Source organism: Lutra lutra, chromosome 4, assembly GCF_902655055.1.
Source record: "Lutra lutra chromosome 4, mLutLut1.2, whole genome shotgun sequence".
Lineage (NCBI taxonomy): Eukaryota > Metazoa > Chordata > Mammalia > Carnivora > Mustelidae > Lutra > Lutra lutra.
In genome coordinates, this window is record NC_062281.1 from 135,609,499 (window position 1) to 135,634,842 (window position 25,344).

A 25,344-nucleotide genomic window follows, 5' to 3' on the forward strand; every position below is an offset into this window, starting at 1 on the left:
TTCTTGGCTGCATGTTTTTCTCGTTTAGTACTCTGAATATATCATGCCAGCTCTTTCTGGCCTGCCTGGTCTCTGTGGATAAGTCTGCTGCCAATCTAATATTTTTACCATTGTACGTTACAGACTTCTTTTCCCTGGCTGCTTTCAGGATCTTCTCTTTGTCACTAAGACTTGTCAATTTTACTATTAGGTGACGTGGTGTGGACCTATTCTTATTGATTTTGAGGGGGGTTCTCTGAACCTCCTGGATTTTGATGCTTGTTCCCTTTGCCATATTGGGGAAATTCTCCAATAATTCTCTCCAATATACCTTCTGCTCCCCTCTCTGTTTCCTCTTCTTCTGGAATCCCAATTATTCTAATGTTGTTTCGTCTTATGGTGTCACTTATCTCCCGAATTCTCCCCTCGTGATCCAGTAGCTGTTTGTCCCTCTTTTGCTCAGCTTCTTTATTCTCTGTCATTTGGTCTTCTATATCACTAATTCTTTCTTCTGCCTCATTTATCCTAGCCGTAAGAGCCTCCATTTTTGTTTGCACCTCATTAATAGCTTTTTTGATTTCAACTTGGTTAGATTTTAGTTCTTTTATTTCTCCAGAAAGGGCTTTTATATCTCCTGAGAGGGTTTCTCTAATATCTTCCTTGCCTTTTTCGAGCCCAGCTAGAACCTTGAGAATCATCATTCTGAACTCTGGATCTGACATATTACCAATGTCTGTATTGATTAGGTCCCTAGCCTTTGGTACTGCCTCTTGTTCTTTTTTTTGTGGTGAATTTTTCCGCCTTGTCATTTTGTCCAGATAAGAGTATATGAAGGAGCAAGTAAAATACTAAAAGGGTGGCAACAACCCCAGGAAAATATGCTTTAGCCAAATCAGAAGAGATCCCAAATCGTTGGGGGGGGAGAAAGTGGATAAAAAGAGGTTCAGAAAGAAAGAAAAATAAATTAAAAAAGAAAACCAATAAAGAAAAAGTATAAAAAGGAAAATATATATATATATATATATATATATATATATATATATATTAGATAAACTAGTTAAAAAATGTTAAAAAAGAAAAGGGTAAAAGTTTAAAAAATTTAGCAGAAGAAGAAAAAAAAATTGAAAAAGAAAAGAAAAAAAAATTAATTTAACTGCAAGGCTAAAGAATCATGGGGAGAAAGCCATGAGTTCCGTGCTTTGCTTTCTCCTCCTGTGGAATTCCGCCGCTCTCCTTGGTATTGAAACTACACTCCTTGGTAGGTGAACTTGGTCCTGGCTGGGTTTCTTGCTGATCTTCTGGGGGAGGGTCCTGTTGTAGTGATTCTCAAGCGTCTTTGTCCCAGGCGGAGTTGCACCGCCCTTACCAGGGGCCGGGCTGAGTAATCCGCTCGGGTTTGCTTTCGGGAGCTTTTGTTCCCTGAGCGCTTTCCGTAGAGTTCCGGAGGGCGGGAATGAAGATGCGGCCTACCGGTGTCTGGCCCGGAGGAGCCGGAGCCCGGGGCCCCACTCCTCAGTGCGCCCCCAGAGAACAGTGCCCAATGACTCCCGCCACCCTGGCCTCTGGCCGCGCTCCAAGCTGACCGAGCCTGCGACCGGTTCAAGGTAACCCCGAGCTGAGAGTCACTCCTCGGCCCTGTCTCTGTAGCCGGCTTCCCCGTTCTAATACCTGTGAGCTCTGCGACACTCAGACACCCCCGATCCTTCCGTGACCCTGTGGGACCTGAGGCCGTGCTGACCCCGTGTGGGCTTCACCCCGGTTAAGCCTCTGGAGCGATGTCCCTCAACGGAACAGACTTTTAAAAGTCCCGATTTTGTGCTCTGTTGCTCCGCCGCTCGCCGGGAGCCAGCCCCTCCCCCCGGGGTCTATCTTCCCGTCGCTTTGGATTCACTTCTCCGCCAGTCCTACCTTGCAGAAAGTGGTTGATTTTGTTTCTAGAGTTGCTGTTCTTCTTCTCTTCGATCTCCCGTTGGATTTGTAGGTGTTTGTAATCTTTAGATAAGCTATCTAGCTGATCTCCCGCTACCTGAAGTAGTCTCAGCCTGCTACTTCTCCGCCATCTTGACTGCTCACCGGTATATTTTACTTCTTAAATTAATAGTCTAGTTAAAAATGCTCTGGGGACGCCTGGGTGGCTCAGTTGGTTGGGCAGCTGCCTTCGGCTCAGGTCATGATCCCAGCGTCCTGGGATCGAGTCCCACATCGGGCTCCTTGCTTGGCGGGGAGCCTGCTTCTCCCTCTGCCTCTGCCTGCCATTCTGTCTGCCTGTGCTCGCTCGCTCTCCTCTCTCTCTGACAAATAAATAAAATCTTAAGAAAAAAAATGCTCTGGACTTTTAGGGGCACCTGTGTGGCTCAGTTGGTTAAGCGACTTTTCAGGTCATCATCCTGAAGTCCTAGGATTGAGTCCCACATTAGGCTCCCTGCTCAACGGGGAGTCTACTTCTCCCTCCACCCTTCCCTCTCCTGTGCTCTCTCTGTCTTATTCTCCCTCTCTCAAATAAATAAATAAAATCTTTAAAAAATAAATAAATAAGTAAAAATGCTCTGGACTTTTTAATATTTTGATGACATAATTGACATATAACATATTAAGTTCATCTGTACAACATAATGATTGGTAATATATATCTATATATATATGTAAAAAATATATATGGCACATTTTCTTTATCCATTTATCTGTCAGTAGATACTGAGGCTGCTTACATGTCTTAGCTATTGTAAATTATGCTGGAATGAATATGAAGGGTACATAAATCTTTTTGAGTCAGTGTTTTCCTTGTCTTGAGATAAATACTGAGAAGTAGAATTGTTGGATCATGTGGTAGTTTTATTTTTACTTTTTTGAGGAACCTCCATTCTGTTTTCTACAGTAATTATACCAATTTACATTCCCTTTTCTTCACATCCTTGTTATTTCCTGTTCTTTGGACTATGGCCATTCAAACAGGTGTGACGTGATATCTCATTGTGGTTTTGATTTGTATTTCCCTGATGATTATTGATAGTGAGCATATCTTCATGTACCATGTTGGCCATCTGGATGTCTTTAGGAAATGTCTATTCAGTTTCACTGCCCATTTTTTAATTGGATTTTATTTTGGTATTGAGTTGTATGAGTTCTTTATATATTTTGGATATTATCCCCTTATTACATATATGACTGGCAAATATTGTCTTCCATTCAGTAGCTTGCCTTCTCATTTTTTTGCTTTGCTCTGCAGAAGCTTCTTAGTTTATTGTATTTTTACTTGATGTATTTTTGCTTTTGTGTCCTTTGCTTTTTGTGTCAAAACCAAAAGTCACCACTAAGGATATTGTAAGGAATGTATGGCCTATGTTTTCTTTTAGGAGTTTTATAGTTTCAGGTCTTGGGTTTTATACTTTAATCCATCTTGAGGAAATTTTTGTGTATGATATAAGATAGAGGTCCAGTTTCATGACTTTTTTTTTTTTTTTTACATGTTGCTGTCCAGTTTTCCTGACATCATTTATTGGAGAGACTGCCCTTGTGCTTGCTTTGGCAGCATATATTCTAAAAATGGAAAGATACAGAGAAGATTAGCATGGCTGCTGTGCAAGGATGATATGCAAATTTATGAAGAGACTGCCCTTTCCTCATTGTATATTCTTGACTCCATCGTAGATCAACTAACCATCTATGCATGGGTTTATTTTTGGTCTCTGAATTCTGTTACATTGAGCTTTGTGTCTTTTTTTTTTTTTTAATTTATTTTCAGCGTAACAGTATTCATTGTTTTTGCACCACACCCAGTGCTCCATGCAATACGTGCCCTCCCTAATACCCACCACCTGGGTCCCCCAACCTCCCACCCCCCGCCCTTTCAAAACCCTCAGGTTGTTTTTCAGAGTCCATAATCTCTCATGGTTCACCTCCCCTTCCAGTTTCCCTCAACTCCCTTCTCTCCATCTCCCCATGTCCTCCATGTTATTTGTTATGCTCCGCAAATAAGTAAAACCATATGATAATTGACTTTCTCTGCTTCACTTATTTCACTCAGCATAATCTCTTCCAGTCCCATCCATGTTGATACAAATATTGGGTTTTCGGGGCACCTGGGTGGCTCAGTTGGTTAAAGCCTCTGCCTTCGGCTCAGGTCATGATCCCAGAGTCCTGGGATTGAGCCCCACATCGGGCTCTCTGCTCGGCAGAGAGAGCTTTCTCTCTCTCTCTGCCTGCCTTTCTGCCTACTTGTGATCTCTGTCTGTCAAATAAACAAATAAAATCTTAAAAAAAAAAAAAAGTTGGGTTTTCATCCTTTCTGTTGGAGGCATAATACTCCATAGTGTATATGGACCACATCTTCCTTATCCATTCGTTCATTGAAGGGCATCTTTGTTCTTTCCACAGTTTGGTGACCTTGGCCATTGCTGCTATAAACATTGGGGTACAGATGGCCCTTCTTTTCACAACATCTGTATCTTTGGGGTAAATACCCAGTAGTGCAATGGCAGGGTCATAGGGAAGCTCTATTTTTAATTTCTTGAGGATTCTCCACACTGTTCTCCAAAGAGGCTACACCAACTTGCATTCCCACCAACAGTGTAAGAGGGTTCCTCTTTCTCCACATCCTCTCCAACACACGTTATTTCCTGTCTTGCTAATTTTGGCCATTCTAACTGGTGTAAGGTGGTATCTCAATGTGGTTTTAATTTGAATCTCCCTGATGGCTAGTGATGATGAACATTTTTTCATGTGTCTGATAACCATTTGTATGTCTTCATTGGAGAAGTGTCTGTTCTATTTTTATACCAGTATCATACTGTTTGGATTACTATGGGTTTGTAATATAGTTTAAAATGAGGGTGATGATACCTCTAGCTTTATTCTCTTTCAGGATTGCTTTGGCTATTCAGGGTCTTCTGTGTTTCCCTATACATTTTAAGATTCTTTTTTCCTTTTCTGTGAAAAATGCCTTTGGAATTTAAAAGGGAGTATACTGAGTATGTAGATTGTTTTGGGTAATATTATTTTAACAAGATTTATTCTTTCAGTCCAGAACATGGAATATCTTTCCATTTATTTGTCTCTTACTCTTTCTTTTATCCATATTTTATAGTTTTCAGTATGCAGTGTGTAGATCTTTTCACCTCCTTGGTTAAATTTATTCTAGGTATTTTACTCTTTCTGATGCAATTTTATATGGGATTGGTGTTCTTAATTTCTCTTTCTTTAGCTTATTATTAGTGTATAGAAATGCAGCAGATATCTGTATATTGGTTTTGTATCCTGCAACTTTACTAATTGATTTATTAGCTGAATAATTTTTTGGCAAAGTCTTTGGGATTTTCTGTATATAATATGTCATCTGCAAATGCTGACAGTTTTGTTTCTTCCTTTCTGATTTGTATGCCTTTTGTTTCTTTTCCTTGATTAATTATTCTGGCTGGAACTTTTAATATTGTGTTGAATAAAAGTGGAAAGAGTGGACAGCTTTGCTTTGTTCCTGTTCTTAGAGGAAAAGCTTTCAATTTTCATTATTGAATATGATGTTAGCTGTGGGCTTGTCATTTATGGCCTTTATTATGTTGAGGAACATTCCCTCTGTACCTACTTGTTAAGAGTTTTTATCATGAATAAATGTTGAATTTTGTCAAATTCCTTTATCTATTGAGATGATCATGATTTTTGACTTTCATTTTTGTTAATGTGGTGTATCACATTGATTGATATGGTTCCTTAATTCTTTATGTTTAGAAAATTTTAAAATTGGCCTACTATGAAGGAATTTTTACTGAACAAAGTCTATTCATTTAATTATACTAATAATGATAACATATTATAGATGAACAATGTATTGTTTTTACTCCAGTAACCATTGGATAATGAGAGATTCTTTTTTGGATTATTAATCAGCAATTTTCCAGTTTGGAAAATATTGAATTTTAGGAGATGTTTAATGTTTTTCATTTTCCATGTAATTTATAGAAAATTAATATTTGTATTAAGATGTTATTATTAATAATATTTCAGATAAAGAGTCTACCAGATACCAAATTTTGGAGTGGATTGAAGAAACTAAAACTCCTCTATCTTCATGACAATGGGTTTGCAAAGTTAAAGAATATATGTATGTTATCTGCCTGTCCAAGTCTCATTGCCCTCACTATGTTCGATTGTCCAGTGAGCCTTAAAAAAGGATATAGACATGTTCTTGTCAACAGTATATGGCCTCTCAAAGCACTGGATCATCATGTGATTTCTGATGAAGAAATAATTCAGAACTGGCATCTTCCCGAAAGATTCAAAGCATATAACCACCGACTTTTCTTTAATTTCTGCCCTGCTTTGAAAAAGGTAATTGGATTCATTAGAGTTTCATTTCAGTTAAACCTAAGTTATATGAACTAATATATACTGTATCATTTTTTAAAATTTCATAAACTAGTGAATATATTAGTAGTATTATATCTGAGAATTTATAGAAGCTTATATGCCTACTGCATAAAAATTGCTCAGCATAAAATATCAAATTGTAGAGAAATATATTTTTGGTTTCTGTTATGTTTTAATATAATAGCTTTATGAGATATAACTTAAATACTATAAAATTCACTCATTTTATATATATGATTTAATGATCTTAGTAAATCAGTGGTGTTATGTAACCATCTCCACATTCCAGTGTTAGAAATTTCCACTACTCCAAAAGTTTCCTTCTTTCCCATGTGCAGTTAATTTCTACTCCCATCGCCAGTCATAGGTACCATTAGTCTGGTTTCTGTTTCTATGAAATTGCTTTACTAAATATTTTATATGAATCAAGTCATACAATACACAGTCTTACCCAGCTGCCTTTTTTCACTTAGTGTGATATGTTTGAGGCTCATTTATTTTGTATCAGCAGTTAGTTACTTAGTAGTTAGTTACTTGTGATTGTGGAATAATTATCCATTATATGAATATACTGCATTTTTTTGTTCACTCACCAGTTGATGGATGTTTAGATTATTTTCAGTTTTTGCTATTATGAATGATGCTGTTATGAACACCTACTTAACATGTTTTTATGTAGACATATGTTTTCATTTTTCTTGGGTAGATTCTTAGGAGTGCAAATGAGGGTATTTATGGTAACTTTATGCTTAATTTTGTAAAACGCTAAATTGCTTTCTAAATAGTAGAAACCAAAAATACATAAGGGTTCTAGTTTCTGTATGTCCTTTCAAACACTAGTATTTTTTGTATTTTAAACCATTAGACATTCTAGTAGGTATAAATTGGTATTTTATTTTGGTTTTAATTTTTATTTCCCTAAGGAATAATGGTGGTAAGCACTTTTCATCTGCTTATCAATTATACATACTTTTATCAAATGCTATGCAATATTTTGCTCATTTTGAATGTGGGTTGTTTGTCTTATTGTGTTGTAAGAATAGATCCATGGATATAAATCCTTTATCAGATATATGTATTACAAATATTTTTTTCTCAGCCTCTAGCTCATCTTTTCATTTTCTTGATTGTCTCTTAGAGCAGAAAAATTTTGAGTTTTAAGACACCTAGGTTATGAATTTTTTTCTTTTATGGATTATGCTTTTGGAATTGTATCTAAGAACTCTAAGGTCATAAAATTGTTTCTATGTTTTTTCCTAGAAGTTTAATAATTTTAGCTGAAACTTAGACTGTGTTTCATTTTGAATGAATTTTTATGTATGGTGTGAATTAAGAGTGTAATTTCATTTTTTTTTTTTTTTGCATGTATTCAATTTGTTGAAAAGATTATTCTTTCCCAGGTGAACTATCTGGATATCTTTGTCTGAAATCAATTGGCCATAAAATGGAAGGTTAATTTCTGGACTCTCAGTTATATTCTAATAGTCTATATATTTATCCTTATTCCAGTAGCACACAGTCTGATTATTGTAGATAGCTTTGTAGTTAAGTTTTGAAATAGGGAAGTATGCGTCCTCCAACTTTGCTCTTCTTTTTCAATATTGCTTTGGCTATTCAGGGTCCCTTGCATTTACAAATGAATTTTAGGATCAGCTTGTCAATTTCTACAATATTCCTGGTGGGATAGTGATAAAGATTCCATTGAATTTATATATCAATTTGTGGAGATTGCCATCTTTACAATAGTGAGTATTCTCATTCTTGAATGTGAACTGTCTCTCAATTTATTTAGATATTCTTTAATTCTCTCAGCATTGTTTTATAGTTTTCATTGTGCAAGTTTTACAGTTGTCTTGTCAAAATTTATTTCTATGTATTTTATTCATTTTGATTTTGTGACGGAATTATTTTCTTAAATTCATTTTTGGATTGTTTGTTACTAATATATAGAAATACAATTGATATTTTAATTTAATCTTATATTCTTCCACCTTGTTATTTTCATTTTTTATTTCTTGAAGATTGTGTTGGTTAAAAATTTTGTTTTTTAAATAGATAGCGGATCTCTAATTTTTTTTCAGGTTTTCTATATTTGAGCGATTCCATTGGGAATTAGTTTCTTTTTTTCAATTCTTTAAAGGACAATTTGGAATATTAATGGAAGTGGATAAAAATATTAAATTCTTGGGGCACCTGGGTGGCTCAGTGGGTTAAGCCTCTGCCTTCGGCTTGGATCATGGTCCCAGGGTCCTGGGATGGAGCTCCGCATCAGGCTCTCTGCTCAGTGGGGAGCCTGCTTCCCCCTCTCTCTCTGCCTGCCTCTCTGCCTGCTTGTGATTTCTCTCTCTGTCAAATAAATAAATAAAATCTTTAAGAAAATATTAAATTCTTAATTAATTTGGTGACATGGCATGTTGAAATCATCATTATATGTTGATATTTTTTAATGCTGAAAGCATTGATTGAGAAACCATATCTAGTTGTAGATTACAAAATGCTTAGATGGATAGATAAAAAATATTTTAAAAATGATTCATGGCATGAGTATTAGGGTAGATAGATCATGTAAGAATTTAAAAGAGAGAGTTCTGCAGGTGTTAGAAAAGTAAAACTACATAGGAAGCAAAAAAGTATATTGCAGAACATATTTATAATTTGTTCTAAATATATCTAAATCTATATCTGTCTATCGCTCTATGCATTGACAATTGATAAAGAATGGAAAATCAGCTGAACAGTGATCACATTTGAAAGGGTGTATAAACAATGAACAGTGATTATGCATGGAGATTAGGAAGTTAGAAAACTTTATAACTGCATACAATTATTTATAAAAAGTTATGAATATATTAATGATTTTGAAATAATAGTTAAAAATTTTAGAGAAATAAAAAAGTGAAGCCAGTATTTAATTCTGGGTGTCTTAACCCGGGCCCTAAAAGAAGAATTTCATTTATGTTCTAGTTGGGTATTATGATATAATCAAAGGTAGGAACATACTTGACTTTTTTTTAACATGACTTTTTTTAAGGACAATCAAAATGACTGATGTTCATTTAAGCAATTAATAGGAAATTAGTGGGGATATGAAAAGAACCTTGGATGACATACTAAGGAGTTTAGACTTCTTAATGAATGCAATGAAGATCTATTGTAGTTATTTGAGGAGGAAATTAGAGTGGTTCTACCATAACTGGTGCTCTATGAATAAATGTTATTGACAAAGTTTTTTAAAGGAAATTAATTCAGTATTTTGCTAGCAGGTTAATGGAGGTTAGGAGACAGATGAGAGCAGAGAGATCAATTACTATAGGCCAGAAAATATGTGATTAGAGTTGATATAGACAGTAGTGGCAAAGAAGAAAGAAGATAGACAGTATAGAGGACAGACACTCAATAAAGTCATTGTGGTAGGCACTTTATATATTTTATCCCTTCATTCCTTTACCAAATATGTATTGATCACCTAATATGTGAGCGAGATTATTCTGGACTCTGTGGTAAATAATACCAACAAAGGTTCTTCTCTCTTAAAGTTCAGTGGGAAGGCACAGAAAGTAAACATATAAACAGAAAAAACAAAACAAAATAAAACCAGCATAGAATGCCAGCTTGTGTTAATTTCTAAAGAAAAGAAAATAAAGCAGTAACATAGGACAAAAGGGATGAAGGCTTGGGCTAGATAGGGAAGGACTTTCTGAAGAATACTATTCATCATATTCTTTGGTGTGGAAAGATATTATTTCACAGAAACAAATGAAATATAGTAAGGTTTAAAATTTTACCCGATGTCAGACATATATAGTCAGTCAAGAAGCTGGGATTTAAAAAAAAAAAAAAATTTATTTTATTTGACAGATAGAGATCACAAGTAGGCAGAAAGGTAGGCAGAGAGAGAGAGAAAAGAGAAAGCAGGCTCCCTGCCGAGCAGAGAACCTGATGCAGGGCTGATCCCAGGATCCTGACCTGAGCTGAAGGCAGAGGCTTTAACCCACCCAGGCGCTCCAAGAAGCTGGGATTTTAAATCTTTCTTGGTTTCACAGTCCTGCAATCAACATTGTATATCAAAGAACAGACAGTGCAACTATTTGACAGGATTTTTTTAACTGATCAAATATGAATAATATGAATATGAATAAGAAAACAAAGAATAATAAGTGAGAAATATTCTTTTTGTATTTTGAATTTGGGTAACTGGGACAAAAAGTAACTTAGAAATAAGTAATTTAGCATTTGAAGAGTTGTGGTAGAAAGTTAAGTTTGGTCATGTTTATTTGAGACAGGATATTGATACAGAGATACCAACCAGGCATTGGAAATGTAGAACTAAAATTCAAACATAATGTTCTAAGTATAATATGTAAATTCAGTAGTCATTGGTCTGAGGGCATGGTTGAAGCCAAAGCACCAGAAGAAAATATAGGAATCAGTATGAGAGCTAAGGACACAGCCTTAGGGCAGTTTCATTTTATGGATACAAAGCAGTGGGACCAATGATGATAACAGGGAATTAATTTCAGGAGGTAGGAGGAAAAACAGAGAGATGGCTTATTATCACTTAGTTTAAGGGAAATGGATGATTGAAAAAAATTAAGGATGTTTTTAAAGGTCAAGAAAAATTATCATGGAAACAAAACTATTTCGAAAACTTCTGTTGAAGAGGTTTGTGCATCTTTGCAATTTCATTAACTTTCAGGATTGGATACAGAATTGTAATGGGTTAATACGTAATTACCAAGTATAGAAGGTTTTATGAGAAAATTTTGGACTGAGGAAAGATGATGACTTAGCTGCCAGAAATAGGCTTAATGGGAAATATTTTTAAAAAGTGAGATGGTCCTACTTTAGTATATTTTTAAGCTGAGGGAAATACATTTTAATTTAAAAGATAAGATTAAAAATGTCAGAAATAGAATGATTGAAGGAAAAAAACCATTGTATAAAACACATGAATGGAATGCATCACAGATGGAGTAAGCCTTAAAGAGCTATAGGTATACCTAATTATGGCAGAATTTTATGGTAGAGATTTAAAGAAATCTATTTGAATAAGTTTTTCAGTTTACTGATAAATTTTTACTCATTATTTCTACTATAAGCAATATTATTTTGGTTATTCTTTACTTAATGAAAGGTTTAATTTAGAACAATAAACTCTTGAATAAATGACAATCTATGAGAATATAAACTTATTTAGTAATGTTTGAAATATATATTTCAGAACTTTTTTTTTACACTTATTATTGAGTACAAGAATACTATGAAAACTGGGGCAGAGGAATTAAAGTGGTGGAGTAGTAGGGGAACCCTGGCTTGCCTCATCTCTTGGTCCCCAATGAGATTAACATCAAATCATTTTGAACAACTAGGAAATTAATTTGAGAATTAAGAAAACAATCTGCACAATTGGAAGGAGAGAATGTGGCAGAAAGGAGATTCAGCCATGTGAATTGGAGGAGAGAAAAGCCAAGTGCTGCAGGGAGGAGGGAGCCCTTTTCATGGATAGAAGTCAGGGAGAATAAGTGGCCTGTAGGGTTCATGCAAGATGCTGTCATGGGGATCCCCTAGGCTGCTCTGAGAGAGACTGTTCCCCTTCCTAGAGTGTATTTGGAAAAGGGCATAATGCTTTTGCATGGACCAAGGATCCTCTGGGCACCACTGAGCGGCGGTTCAGCAGCTGGGGACAGAGGCACATGAAGAGAGAGGATGAACTGGTTGAAACTTTTGGCTGTGTACACCTTCCTGGGTGCCCAGAGCCTGTGTTGAAGCACCACCCCGTTTGTTGAAGAGACTGTTTGTTGTTGTTGTTGTTGTTGTTGTTGTTTCCCCATTGGATGTTCTTTCCTACTTTGTTGAAGATTAGCCGACCATACAGTTATGGGTCCATTACTGGATTTTCTATTCTGTTCTATTGATCAATGTGTCCGTTTTTGTGCCAGTACCATACTGTCTTGATCACTATAACTTTGTAATATAACTTGAAGTCCAGAATTGTGATGTCTCCAGCTTTGCTTTTCTTTTTCCAGGTTGCTTTGGCTATTTGGGGTCTTTTGTGGTTCCATTTAAACTTTAGGATTGTTTGTTCTAGCTCTGTGAAAGATGTGTTGGTATTTTGATAAGGATTGCAGGATATGTGTGGATTACTTTGGTAGTATATACATTTTAACAATATTTGGTCTTCCAATCTATTAGCATGGAATGTTTTTCCGTTTCTTTGTATCATCTTCAATATCTTTCATAAGTGTTTTATAGTTTTTAGGTACAGATCTTTTACCTCTTTGCTTAGTATAGTCCTAGATATTTTATGGGTTTTGGTGCAATTGTAAATGGGATTGGTTCCTTGATTTCTCTTTGTGCTGCTTCATTATTAGTGTATAGAAATGCAACACATTACTGTACCTTGGCCTGTATCCTGCAACTTTATTGAATTTGTATATCAGTTCTAGCAATTTTCAGGGGGACTCTTTGGGTTTTCTACATAGAGTATGATGTCATCTGAATATAGTGAAAGTTTGACTTCTTCCTTGCTGATTTGGATGACTCTTATTTCTTTTTGTTGTTTGATTGCTGGGGCTAGGACTTCTAGCACTATTTTATTTTATTTTATTTTATTTTTTATTAATTTTTTATTTTTTCAGCGTAACAATATTCATTATTTTTGCACCACACCCAGTGCTCCATGCAATCCGTGCCCTCTACAATACCCACCACCTGGATCCCCCAACCTCCCACCCCCTGCCCCTTCAAAACCCTCAGATTGTTTTTTAGAGTCCATAGTCTCTCATGGTTCACCTCCCCTTCCAATTTCCCTCAACTCCCTTCTCCTCTCCATCTCCCCCTTGTCCTCCATGCTATTTGTTATGCTCCACAAATAAGGGAAACCATATGATAATTGACACTCTCTGCTTGACTTATTTCACTCAGCATAATCTCTTCCAGTCGCATCCATGTTGCTACAAAAGTTGGGTATTCATCCTTTCTGATGGAGGCATAATACTCCATAGTGTATATGGACCACATCTTCCCTATCCATTTGTCCGTTGAAGGGCATCTTTGTTCTTTCCACAGTTTGGTGACCTTGGCCATTGCTGCTATAAACATTGGGGTACAGATGGCCCTTCTTTTCACTACATCTGTATCTTTGGGGTAAATACCCAGTAGTGCAATGGCAGGGTCATAGGGAAGCTCTATTTTTAATTTCTTGAGGAATCTCCACACTGTTCTCCAAAGTGGCTACACCAACTTGCATTCCCACCAACAGTGTAAGAGGGTTCCCCTTTCTCCACATCCTTTCCAACACATGTTGTTTCCTGTCTTGCTAATTTTGGCCATCCTAACTGGTGTAAGGTGGTATCTCAATGTGGTTTTAATTTGAATCTCCCTGATGGCTAGTGATGATGAACATTTTTTCATGTGTCTGATAGCCATTTGTATGTCTTCATTGGAGAAGTGTCTGTTCCTATCTTCTGCCCATTTTTTGATATGATTGTCTGTTTTGTGTGTGTTGAGTTTGAGGAGTTCTTTATAGATCCTGGATATCAACCTTTTGTCTGTACTGTCATTTGCAAATATCTTCTCCCATTCCGTGGGTTGCCTCTTGGTTTTGTTGACTGTTTCCTTTGCTGTGCAGAAGCTTTTGATCTTGATGAAGTCCCAAAAGTTCATTTTCGCCTTTGTTTCCTTTGCCTTTGGAGACATATCTTGAAAGAAGTTGCTGTGGCTGATATCGAAGTTACTGCCTATGTTCTGAACTTCATAAAATCTATCTATGAAAGACCCACAGCAAATATCATCCTCAATGGGAAAAAGCTTGCAGCCTTCCTGTTGAGATCAGGAACACGACAAGGATGCCCACTCTCACCACTCTTGTTCAACATAGTATTAGAAGTCCTAGCAACAGCAATCAGACAACAAAGAGAAATAAAAGGTATTCAAATTGGCAATGAAGAATCAAACTCTCTCTCTTCGCAGATGACATGATTCTTTATATGGAAAACCCAAAAGACTCCACCCCCAAACTACTAAAACTCATACAGCAATTCAGTAACGTGGCAGGATACAAAGTCAACATACAGAAATCAGTGGCTTTCTTATACACTAACAATGACAATACAGAAAGGGAAATTAGAGAATCGATTCCATTTACTATAGCACCAAGAACCATAAGATAACTGGGAATAAACCTAACCAAAGAGGTAAAGGAACTGTACTCGAGGAACTACAGAACACTCATGAAAGAAATTGAAGAACACACAAAAAGATGGAAGACCATTCCATGTTCTTGGATCGGAAGAATAAACATTGTTAAAATGTCCATACTGCCTAGAGCAATCTATACTTTTAATGCCATTCTGATCAAAATTCGACCAGTATTTTTCAAAGAGCTGGAGCAAATAATCCTAAAATTTTTATGGAATCAGAAGAGACCCCGAATTGCTAAGGAAATGTTGAAAAACAGAAATAAAATGGGGGGCATCACATTACCTGATTTCAAACTTTACTACAAAGCCGTGATCACCAAGACAGCATGGTACTGGCATAAAAACAGACACCTAGACCAGTGGAACAGAGTAGAGAGCCCAGATATGGACCCTCAACTCTATGGTCAATTAATCTTCGACAAAACAGGAAAAACATATACAGTGGAAAAAAGACAGTCTCTTCAATAAATGGTGCTGGTAAAAGTGGACAGCTATATGCAAAAGAATGAAACTCGACCATTCTCTTACACTGTACACAAAGATAAACTCAAAATGGATAAAAGATCTCAATGTGAGATAGGAATCCATCAGAATCCTAGAGGAGAACATAGGCAGTAACCTCTTCTAGCACTATTTTAAATAATGCTGAGAGTAGACATCTATGTCTTATTCCTGACCACAGAGGAAAAGCTTTCAGTTTTTCCCCATTGTGGATGATTTTAGATGTGGGTTTTCCACTTGTGGCCATCATGATGTTGAGGTTTGTTCCCTCTATCCCTACTTTGTTTAGGGTTTTTATCAAGAATGGGTGCTGTGCTTTGTCAAATGTTTTTTCTGTATCTGTTGAGAGGATCAGATCGTTTTTATCCTTTCTTTTATTGTGGTATATCAGGTTGACTGTGAATATTGAACCACCCCTTGCAACCCAGGAATAAATCCTACTTGATCATAGTGAATGACTCTGTTAATGTTCCATTGGATTCAATTTGCTAGTATTTTGTTGAGAATTTTTACATCCATGTTCATCATAGATGTTGACCTATAGTTCTCTCATTTTAGTGGGGGTATTTGTCTGAATTTGGAATAAGGATAATGAATCAAGATAATGGTAATGGTAACTCATAGAATGAGTTTGGAAGTTTTCCTTTGATTTCTAGTTTTTGGAATAGTTAGAGAAGTACAGGTATTAACTCTTCTTTAAATGTTTGGTAGAATTTTCAAGGGAAGCCATTCAGCCCTGGGCTTTAGTTTGTTGGGAGATTTTTGATTACTGATTTAGTTTTTTTTGCTGGTTATCAGTCTGTTCAAGTTTTCTATTTCTTTCTGTTTCAGTTTTGCTAATTTATATGTTTCTAGGAATTTGTCCATTTCTTCCAGGTTGTCCAATTTATTGGCATATAAGTTTTCATAATATTCTATTTTAATTATTTGTATTTCTGCAGTGTGGTTTTGATTTCTTCTCTCTTTTATTTTTATTTATTCATGTTCTCTCTCTCTCTCTCTTTTTTTTTTTTTTAAACTTGGCTAGGGATTTATCAATTTTATGAATTCTTTTGAAGAACCAGCTCCTGGTTTCATCAATGTGTTCTTCTTCTTTTTTGTTCGTTTGTTTGTTTGTTTCTATATCATTTATTTCTGCTCTAATGTTTATTGTTTCCCTTCCTCTGCTGGCGTTAGTCTTCATTTGTTTTTATTTTTCTAGCTTCTTTAGGTGTAAGGTTAGGTTGCAGATTGAGATTTTTCTTGCTTCTTGAGTTAGGCCTATATTGCTATGTATTTCCTTTTTACAGCAAAAGTATCTCAAATTTTGGACTGGTATGTATTCATTTTCATTTGTTTCCATCTATTTTTAAAGTTCTTTTTTAATTTCTTGGTTGACCCTTTCATTCTTTAGTAGGATGTTCTTTAACATCCATGTATTTGTGGTCTTTGAAAATTTTTTCTTGTGATTGACTTTAAGTTTCATAGTGTTGTGACTGGAAAATAAGCATGATGTGATCTCAGCCTCTTTGTACTTGTTGAAACCTAAATTGTGACCTCCAGAACCTTATCTGTTCTAGAAAATGTAACTATGTCCACTTGAAAAGACTGTGTATTCTGCTGCTTTAGGATGAAATGTTCTGAATGTATCTGTGAAGTCCATCTGGTCCAGTTTGTCATTCAAAACCATTGTTTCCTTGTTGATTTTCGGCTTAGCTGATCTGTCCCTTGCTATAAGTGGAGTTAATGTCTCCTACTAGTATTGTATTATAGTCAATGAGTTCCTTTTTGTTTGTTATTTATTGATTTATGTCTTTGGATGCTCCCAAGTTGGGTTCATAAATATTAACAATTATTCTTGTTGGATAGTCTAGTTCATTACAATTATTAGTTTATTTTTATTACTTCTTCATCTCTTGTTGTAGTCTTTGGTTTAAAATCAAGTTTGTTTGATATAAGTATTGCTACTCCAGCTTTCTTTCTTTCTTTTTTTTTTAAGATTTTATATATTTATTTGAGAGAGAGAGAGAGAGTGAAAGAGGGAGAGCATGAGAAGCAGAGGGTCAGAGGAAGAAGCAGACTCCTCACTGAGTGGGAAGCCAGATGGAGGACTTGATCCCCGGACTCTGGGATCATGACCTGAGCCAAAGGCAGATGTTTAACTGACTGAGCCACCCAGGCACCCTCCAGCTTTCTTTTAAAATCCATTTCCATGGTAACTATTTCTCCATCCCCTCACTTTCAATCTGCAGGTGAAAACAAAAACAAAACCAAAAACAAAATAATAAAAAAAACCCCTACAGGTCTCTTAAGGTCTAAAGTGAGTCTCTTGCAAGCGGCATATAGATGGGCTTTGTTTTTCTATCCATTCTGACACCCTGTGTCTTTTGATTGGAGTAGTTAGTCCATTTGCATTCGGAGTAATTATTGATAGATATGAATTGTATGCCATTCTATTTTTTTTTTTTTTTCGTTTCTGGAGATTTTCTCTATTCCCTTCTAGTCTTTGTCACTTTTTGTCTTTCTTTCCTACTCAAAGCATCCCCTTTAATATTTCTTACAGGACTGGTTTAGTGGTCATGAACTCCTTTGTTTTTTATTGTCTGGGAAACTTCATCTTTCCTTCTATTCTGAATGATAGCCTTGCTGGATAGAGTATTGTTGGATATAGATTTTTCCCATTCAGTATGTTGAATATTTCATCCTACTTTCTTTTGGCCTGCCAATTTTCTGTGGAGAGAACTACTGCTAGCCTTATTGATCTTCACTTATAAGTTAGAGACTTCTTTTATCTTGCTGCTTTTAGGATTTTTTTATCTCTATATTTTGCAAATTTGATATGATATGTGTTGGTGTTGACCTGCTTTTGTTGATTTTGATGGGAGTTCTCAGTGCCTCCTTAATTTGGATCTGTTTCCTTCCCCAAGTTGAAGAAATTTTTAGTTATAATTTCTTCAAATAAACCTTCTGGTCCCTTTCCTCCATCTTCTTCTGGAACTCCTCTGATACAAATATTATTTTGCTTTATGGCATCACTGAGTTCCCTAAGTCTATATTTGTAATCCAATATTTTTCTTTCCTTCTTCCTTCATTTTCATTATTTTATATAATTTTATCTTCTGTATCAGTTATTGTTCTTTGCTTCCTCCATCCTTGTAGTCATTACATCTAGTTGTTTTGCACTTCAGTTATAGTGTTTCTTCTTTTCTTTTTTTTTTTTTTTTTTCCAGCCTGACCAGTTTTTAGGTCTTTTATCTCTGCAGTATGGGACTCCCTGGCATCTTCTATGCTTTTCCTAAGCCCAACTAGTATCCTTATGATTGTTGCTTTAAATTCTGGATCAGGCATTTTACTTGTATCTGTTTGGATTAGATCCCTGGTCATGATCTTTTCTTGTTCTTTCTTTTGGGATGAATTGCTTCATCTTGATATTTTGTCTAGGTCTCTGTCTTCATATATTAGGAAAGCCTGGTATGTTTTATGCTCCTGAGAATAATGACTTTATGGTAGAAAAGCTCATATATGTCCAGTGCCTGACTTTTTAGGAAGTGTCTCTGGCATATGCTGTGTGCACTCTGCTTCTGTGTTGTGGCTGCTCTTTCCCTCAGGTCAGTCCTCTGCAGAGTTTCCTCTTGGCTGAAGTGGGGAGTGTTTGGACCTTGACCAGAGTGTGGTGAGTTTTAACTAGGTGTGCTCTGTTCTTGTTAAAAGAGACCCGATGCTATTTCCACTAGAGCTGAAGCTTTGCAGAACTATGTTTAAAAGATGTGGTGCATGTGTGTGGGGGGAGGCTTGATGGTCTTCTGAAGGATGGACCTGTTGTTCTGGTTCCCAGGCACACCTGCTCAAGAAAAGCAGCACCAGTAGAGCACAGGGGTGGGGGGTGGGGTGGGAGGGGGAGCTTGCTGTAAGCAGTTTAGGTCACCAGTGTTGGCACGTGCTTCTTACTGAAATTAGTTTATGCTGAAGAGCAGGGTAAGGGAAATGGGGCCAGCCAGCTTCTTTGTCCCTGTAGAGGAGAGTTTGCACCTGCTAATCTCCAGGAAGCCTTCTCAGAAGAGCAGACAGTCTCCCCTCTTGCAAACCAGGTGTCCCTCAGATTGCCACCTTCACCCTGTCTCTATCTTGGCTGTCTACCCGCCCAGTATCACAGTGCACCTTGAGCTCTATCCCAGCCAGGCTGGCTGAATTTTGAAACGCCAAACCTAAGGGATCTGGCTTGGTGGGGACCTGTACTGATCCTCTGGGGAGGGATCTTGCTACACTGGGAATGATGTCCCTTTTGTCCCAAAAGGGCAGTCTAACCAAAACACAAGGGCATGGAGTAAAGCACAGCAAGGAGCCAGTGTCCAGGTTAACCACCCTCAGCAGGTGTCTCAGTGCATATGCTGAGAGGCAGGCAGGGGAATGGCACATGCCAGCTCTTTTCTTCCTGGAGAAGCAATGATACCTCTCTCAGATGCACTCCAAGAAGGGGTGCTCTCTCTCCCAGTGTGTCCTAGGGGATGCTCAACATTGCACAGTCTGCCCCCAGGCTATCTGCCCTCATTCCCAAAATAGCACTGCAGTGCCCTCAGGGCTCCACACTGGCCATGCCACAGACCTCTTAAACTCCAATCTTTGAGACCTGCTGTTTGTAAAAACTCACGAAAAATCAGCCCCTCTTGTCCCCATCAGTGGCTTTGGGAAAGTTTTTTCCTTGTGTGATTCCCTGTGCACTCCTCTCGTTCTCTCTTGCATTTCTCTGTGACAGGACTCCGTCCTCTCCATAGCATTCACAATCCCTTTCTCCCCCAAACCACGTCTCTGCACCTCCTCCCTCCACATTGTGGCCTCTCCTCTCTCTGTAGTTGTGCAGTTTGTTCTGTCAGTGCTTGATAGATTTCTTGAATATATAGAATGATTGATATTTATCAAGCTATGTTTGAGGGAGAGGCAAGTCTAGGTTCTTCCTACTATTCCACCATCTTAGCTCCTACCCCAAAGTAGAGATTTTTAGATCAAATGTTTAGCATCCATTTTTTTCTCAATTCCAAGGTAAGTATCAAAAGAAGGATAAAAGTGCATAAATATAACAACCAAAGAGATATTTGAAAGTGAATTTATGTTTGGCTTAATATGTAAGACATATTATATGTTTGTAAAGTTTATACTTTTGCTTTTTGAAGATAAAAAATACAGCCTATATGACATACAGAAATCATAAGATAGTGTCAAAAGTAAAACTATATTTATAAAATTTTTATATATTTACATTTATGAATGTGATATGATTATAAGTAAATATAAATAATCATAAATTTATTGTAAGTGTAACCAAAATCAAGGTGGCTATTCACAAGACAAGCTCCCAAATTAAGGTAATACAGAAAAGGTAAAATGAAAAGCTAAGCAAATACATATTAAGTAGAATAAAACAAAAGGTTTAACATTAGTCTTAATGCAGAATTTATCACACAAAATGTTAAATGGCATAAATAGGAACCCTTTCCATTGATGTAAAAAATAATAGCTATAATAAAGAAATATTTTGAGGATTGATATACAAAATGGTATTATACAAAAACATATGAATATTTTTGGAAATTTAAGACTAAATAGAAAATATTGCAGTACAGGTAGAACATATTTATCTCAAAAAACCATTTTGTTAATAAAAAGCATATAGGCTTCCACTTCTAAGAAGATAGAGTAGATACTTCTCTTGCAAAGTATAATTCAATTCCTTGGACATTATATGTGTTACATAGTTATTATTTATGATATAATGCATTACATAATACTACAGGTATACCTTGGAGATACTGCAGTTTTCATGTCAGACCAACACAATAAAAAAAAAATATACTAAAACAAGTCAAATAAATTTTTTGGTTTTCTAGTGAATATAAAAGTTTTTACTGTAATCTGGTCAGTGTGTAATAATACTGTACTATTATGCATAAGGAAGTATATGAAACCTTGATTAAATACATGATTGTTAAAAAATGATAACCATCATCTGAGTTTACAGTGAGTTATAATCACTAATTACAGATCACCATAACAAATATAATAATGAAAAACTTTGAAGTATGGTGAGAATTACCAAAATGTGGTGTGGGGGAAAATGACACCAATACACTCGCTTATTGCAGGGTTACCACAAGCTTTAATTTGTAAAAAACACAAACAAAAACAAAAAACAAACAACAACAACAAAACACAAGTGAAAAAAAATGCAGTATTTGCAAAGTGCAATAAAGAAAGTATAATAAAACAAAGTATCCCTGTATATATTATATCTTATATAAATTCCTTGGACATTACATATAAAACAAACATTAAAAGACTGAATGGTGAAGCACAGAGGCTGACTGGCTAGGACAATCAGAATCTGAGCAATGACACAGTGGTGAATGAATTACCTGTTTTGCTTGTTTTTTACATATATCCTAAAATTAAAGCTAAAGAAGTCAGTATCCTAAAAGCCAAAAGATGCAACCAAACAAAATACCAAAATGCCTACTCTATCTAAACAAGCAAGAAAGATGAGTCTAGTAAGACAGTTAACTTTCAAACAATAACTACTCTACTCCAGTCAAAACCACAGAAAACATTTTGGTTCCACTTCTACCCATGCTGGGCAGAGGCTGAGTGGAGAGCCTAGACTTCCATCCTCATGAAGCTTTGATGAGGCATCCCAATAACCATTGGGATGATATCACAAGAAGACTAATGGAGATCAGGACTTTCATTATTTCCCAGCTGGAAGAAGGCCATCCTCATAGCCATGTCAATGAAGACCATCTGAAAGTGGAAACTCGCACTTCTACCAGAAGTAATGACAAGCCCACCTTCAGTTGGATGTTAACAAAGGTTTGAATGGTGGTGAATCTGGACTTCTACATCCCCCTGGAAGTAACAAGATAGTGATCTCCATTTCCCTTGCTGGAGCAATATCAGAGAAAGCCAGCTAAAACAAGGTTTAAATGAGATTTAAAAGTTTTAGAACATAGTACAAAAATGTCTATGTTTCATTCAGTAGTCACTCAACATACAAAGAACTAGGAAGGTCTTAAGCTGAATGAAAACAGATAATCGATAGATGCTAATCCTGAGTTGCTTGCATTGTTTAAAATTTTCTGATAAATTTTTTAGGCATCATTAAAATGCTTCAATGATCAATTATAAAAATACTTGAAATATACAAATAGAAAGCTTCAACAATGTAATAGATAAAAAGAAACATGGTAATTAGAGAACTCAAAAATACAATAACCAAAATAAAAAAAGCACAGTGGATGAACTTAATAGAAGAATAGAGGGGGAAGATTAAAGAATGTTGAAAAAAGGGAAGATAGAATAATAGAAATTAATTAATGTGAGCAACAGAGAGAAAATATATTGAAAAAGAAAAAGAATAGATATTCCAGGCAATTGGAAACAGATATTCCATGCAAATAGAAACCAAAAGGAAGCATGTGTAGCTAAACTTACACAAAATGGACTTTAAATCAAAGGCTATAATAAGAGACAAGGTTATCATAATGATAAAGATGTCAATCCAACAAGAGGATATAGCTTTTGTAAATATGCATTTAGCATAGAAGCACTTAAATATATAATGCAAATATTAACAGACCTGAACTAAACAGCTTCTGCACAGCAAACTGTTAACAAAATGAAAGGAAACTGACAAAATTGGAGAAAATATTGGCAAATAATATATGATAGTATAACACTGTCTGATGTTCTAAATGTATGCATGAGAAATACTTCAGAAAATTCTTAAAAAGATAGCTGCAAAGAATGGTAAGAGTTCTACACTTAATTTGGATAAGTAAATTGGTGACCTCACTTGTGAGTGTATGTATTTGTATATGAGAGTTCTAAAAAAAGAATGCACAAAAAACACTAGGGATCAATATAAATGAAGTTCTCAAATTCTTTAGTAGGAAAGTAAGAATAAGAGTAAGAATAAGAAAACAAATGAAAAGCAGAGAAAATAAATAGAAAACATAATAGAAAATGGGAGACTTAAGTCCTATTCTATCAGTAATTACATTAAAATTTAAATTAAACTTAAATGGCCCAAATGTACCAATTGAAAGATACTGGCCAAGTAGATTTAAAAATATGACTCAAATAAGAGAAAGACAATTATCATATGATCTCTCAGATACGAGGAATTTGAGAGGCAAGGTAGGGGGTTGTGGGGGTAGGGAAGGAAAAAATGAAACAAGATGGGATCGGGAGGGAGACAAACCATAAGAGACTCTTAATCTCATGAAACAAACTGAGGGTTGGTTAAGGGGTGGGAGGGTAGGGATAGGGTGGCTGGGCTGGGTTATGGACATTGGGGAGGGTATGTGCTATGGTGATTGCTATGAAATGTATAAGCTTGATAATTCACAGACCTGTACCCCTGGGGCAAATAATTCATTATATGTTAATAAAAAAATAAAAATACGACTCAAGTTTATGTTGTCTACATGAAACTTCAAACACAATGGTATAGGGATGTTGAAAATAAAAGGATGGACAAAGATTTATCATACCAAAACTAATCAAAGGAAAAGAGGACCAATTGACTATCTTAACATCAGTAGGGTAAACTTCAGAGCAAGAAAAATTATCTGAGGCAGAGAGGGACATATAATGATAAAAGGTTCAAACCACTAAGAAGACATGTAATCTTAAATGTGAATGCACCAAACAAGAGTCCTACAATATGTGAAGCAAAGGTTGATAAAACTGAAATGAGAAATAAATACATGATTATATTTGGAGACATCAAAATTCCTCTCTCAATAATTTCTACTATATATTGAAAAAAAACTCTATAACCCTATCAACCAACAAAATCTAACTCACATTTATAGAACACTCTACCAGCAACAGGAGAATAGACATTCTTTTCAAGTGTTCAATCATATGTAGGCCATTTCCTGTTTCATGGACAAACCTCAACAAATTTAAAATAATTTGAATCATATAGGTTGTGTCCTCTAACTACAGAAAAATAAGAGGACACTCCCCAAACCCTTGAAAACTAAGCAACACACTTCTAATAAATCCATAGATCAAAGATACAGTATCAAGTGAAAAAAATGTATTAAAATTAAGATACAAGCTACCGAAATTTGTGGGACCCAGCTAAAGCAACGCTGAGAGGGAAATTTTTAGTATTAAATGCATATATAGGAACAAAGGAAAATCCTCAACTCAACAGTCTGAGATTCCCCTCATAAGAACCTAGAAAAACAAGAGCAAAATAAACCCAAAGTAAGCAGAAAGAAGGAAATGATAAAGATAGGAGATGTCCATGAAATAAAAAACAAACAAAAATAATAAAATTAGTAAAGCATAAATCTGGTTCTTTTAAAAGATCAGTAAAATTGACAAACCTCTAGCAAGACTGATGGAGAAGAAAAGAGAAAAGACACAAATTACCAATGTCAGGAACAAAACAAGGATATCACTACAGACCTTGTAGACATCAAAAGAAGAGAATACTACAAAAACACTACACATAAACTTAACAATTTAGATGAATGGACCACTTCATGCAGACAACAACAACAACAACAAAACTCATTCTTTATGCAAAAGATAATTTTGACTAGTCCTTTATGAAGAAAATTGAGTTTATAACTTTAAACTCCAAAAAAAGAAATCTCCAGTCCCAGATAATTGCATTAGAGAATTCTCCCAAACATATAAAATTTTATTCTGTTTCTTCTAGAAAATAAAAAGAAACATTTCACCGTTTATTTTATAAAGTTAATAGTACCTTGATACCAAAACCAAAGACAGTACCAAAAAAAAAAAAAAAAAAAGAACAAACCAGTATCCTTCATGAATATAAGCATAAAAATCCTTAACAAAATGTTAGCAAAAATCCTTAACAAATGTCAGCAGTGTATGAAAATAACTGTATACCATGAGCAAGTGGTTCTTAGTCCAGGGATACAAAGCTTGTTCAATATTTGAAAATCAATTAATATAATTTACCATATCAAAAGACTAAAGAAAACATATATCAAATATCATATATCACTTAATGGAGAAAAAACATTTGGCCAAGTTTGGCCAAGTTCAACATCCACTCATGATCAAAACAAAACAAAACAAAACAAAACACCTCAGAAAAAGAGGTATAGAGAACTTCCTTTTGTTTATAAAAACATCAAATAAAACCTAACAGCTAATATTATGCTTAGTGGTAAAAGACTGAATATTTTCTCCCCAAGAGTGGGAATGAAGCAAGGGTGCCCACCATCTCTTCTCATGTCATCATAGTGCTGGAAGTCTAGCTAGTGCAATTAACTGAAAAAAGGAA

General features: G+C 35.6%; 1 protein-coding gene and 1 non-coding gene across 4 annotated transcripts in view; both read left to right on the plus strand.

The window, feature by feature from the left end:
* Positions 1-25,344, plus strand: part of LRRIQ3 (leucine rich repeats and IQ motif containing 3) — a 203,301-nt gene that overhangs the window by 33,755 nt on the left and 144,202 nt on the right. For 2 of the 3 annotated variants that reach the window (XM_047725513.1, XM_047725514.1), the window contains exon 3: positions 5,977-6,300. The exons of the other annotated variant lie outside the window; for it this stretch is intronic. In XM_047725513.1, coding sequence (XP_047581469.1) covers positions 5,977-6,300 — 324 coding nt within the window. The remainder of the gene's footprint in view (positions 1-5,976; positions 6,301-25,344) is intronic. 3 annotated transcript variants of the gene reach the window in all.
* LOC125099469 (U6 spliceosomal RNA) lies at positions 3,493-3,599 on the plus strand. The gene has a single exon (XR_007127195.1). It is a non-coding gene; the product is annotated as a U6 spliceosomal RNA (small nuclear RNA).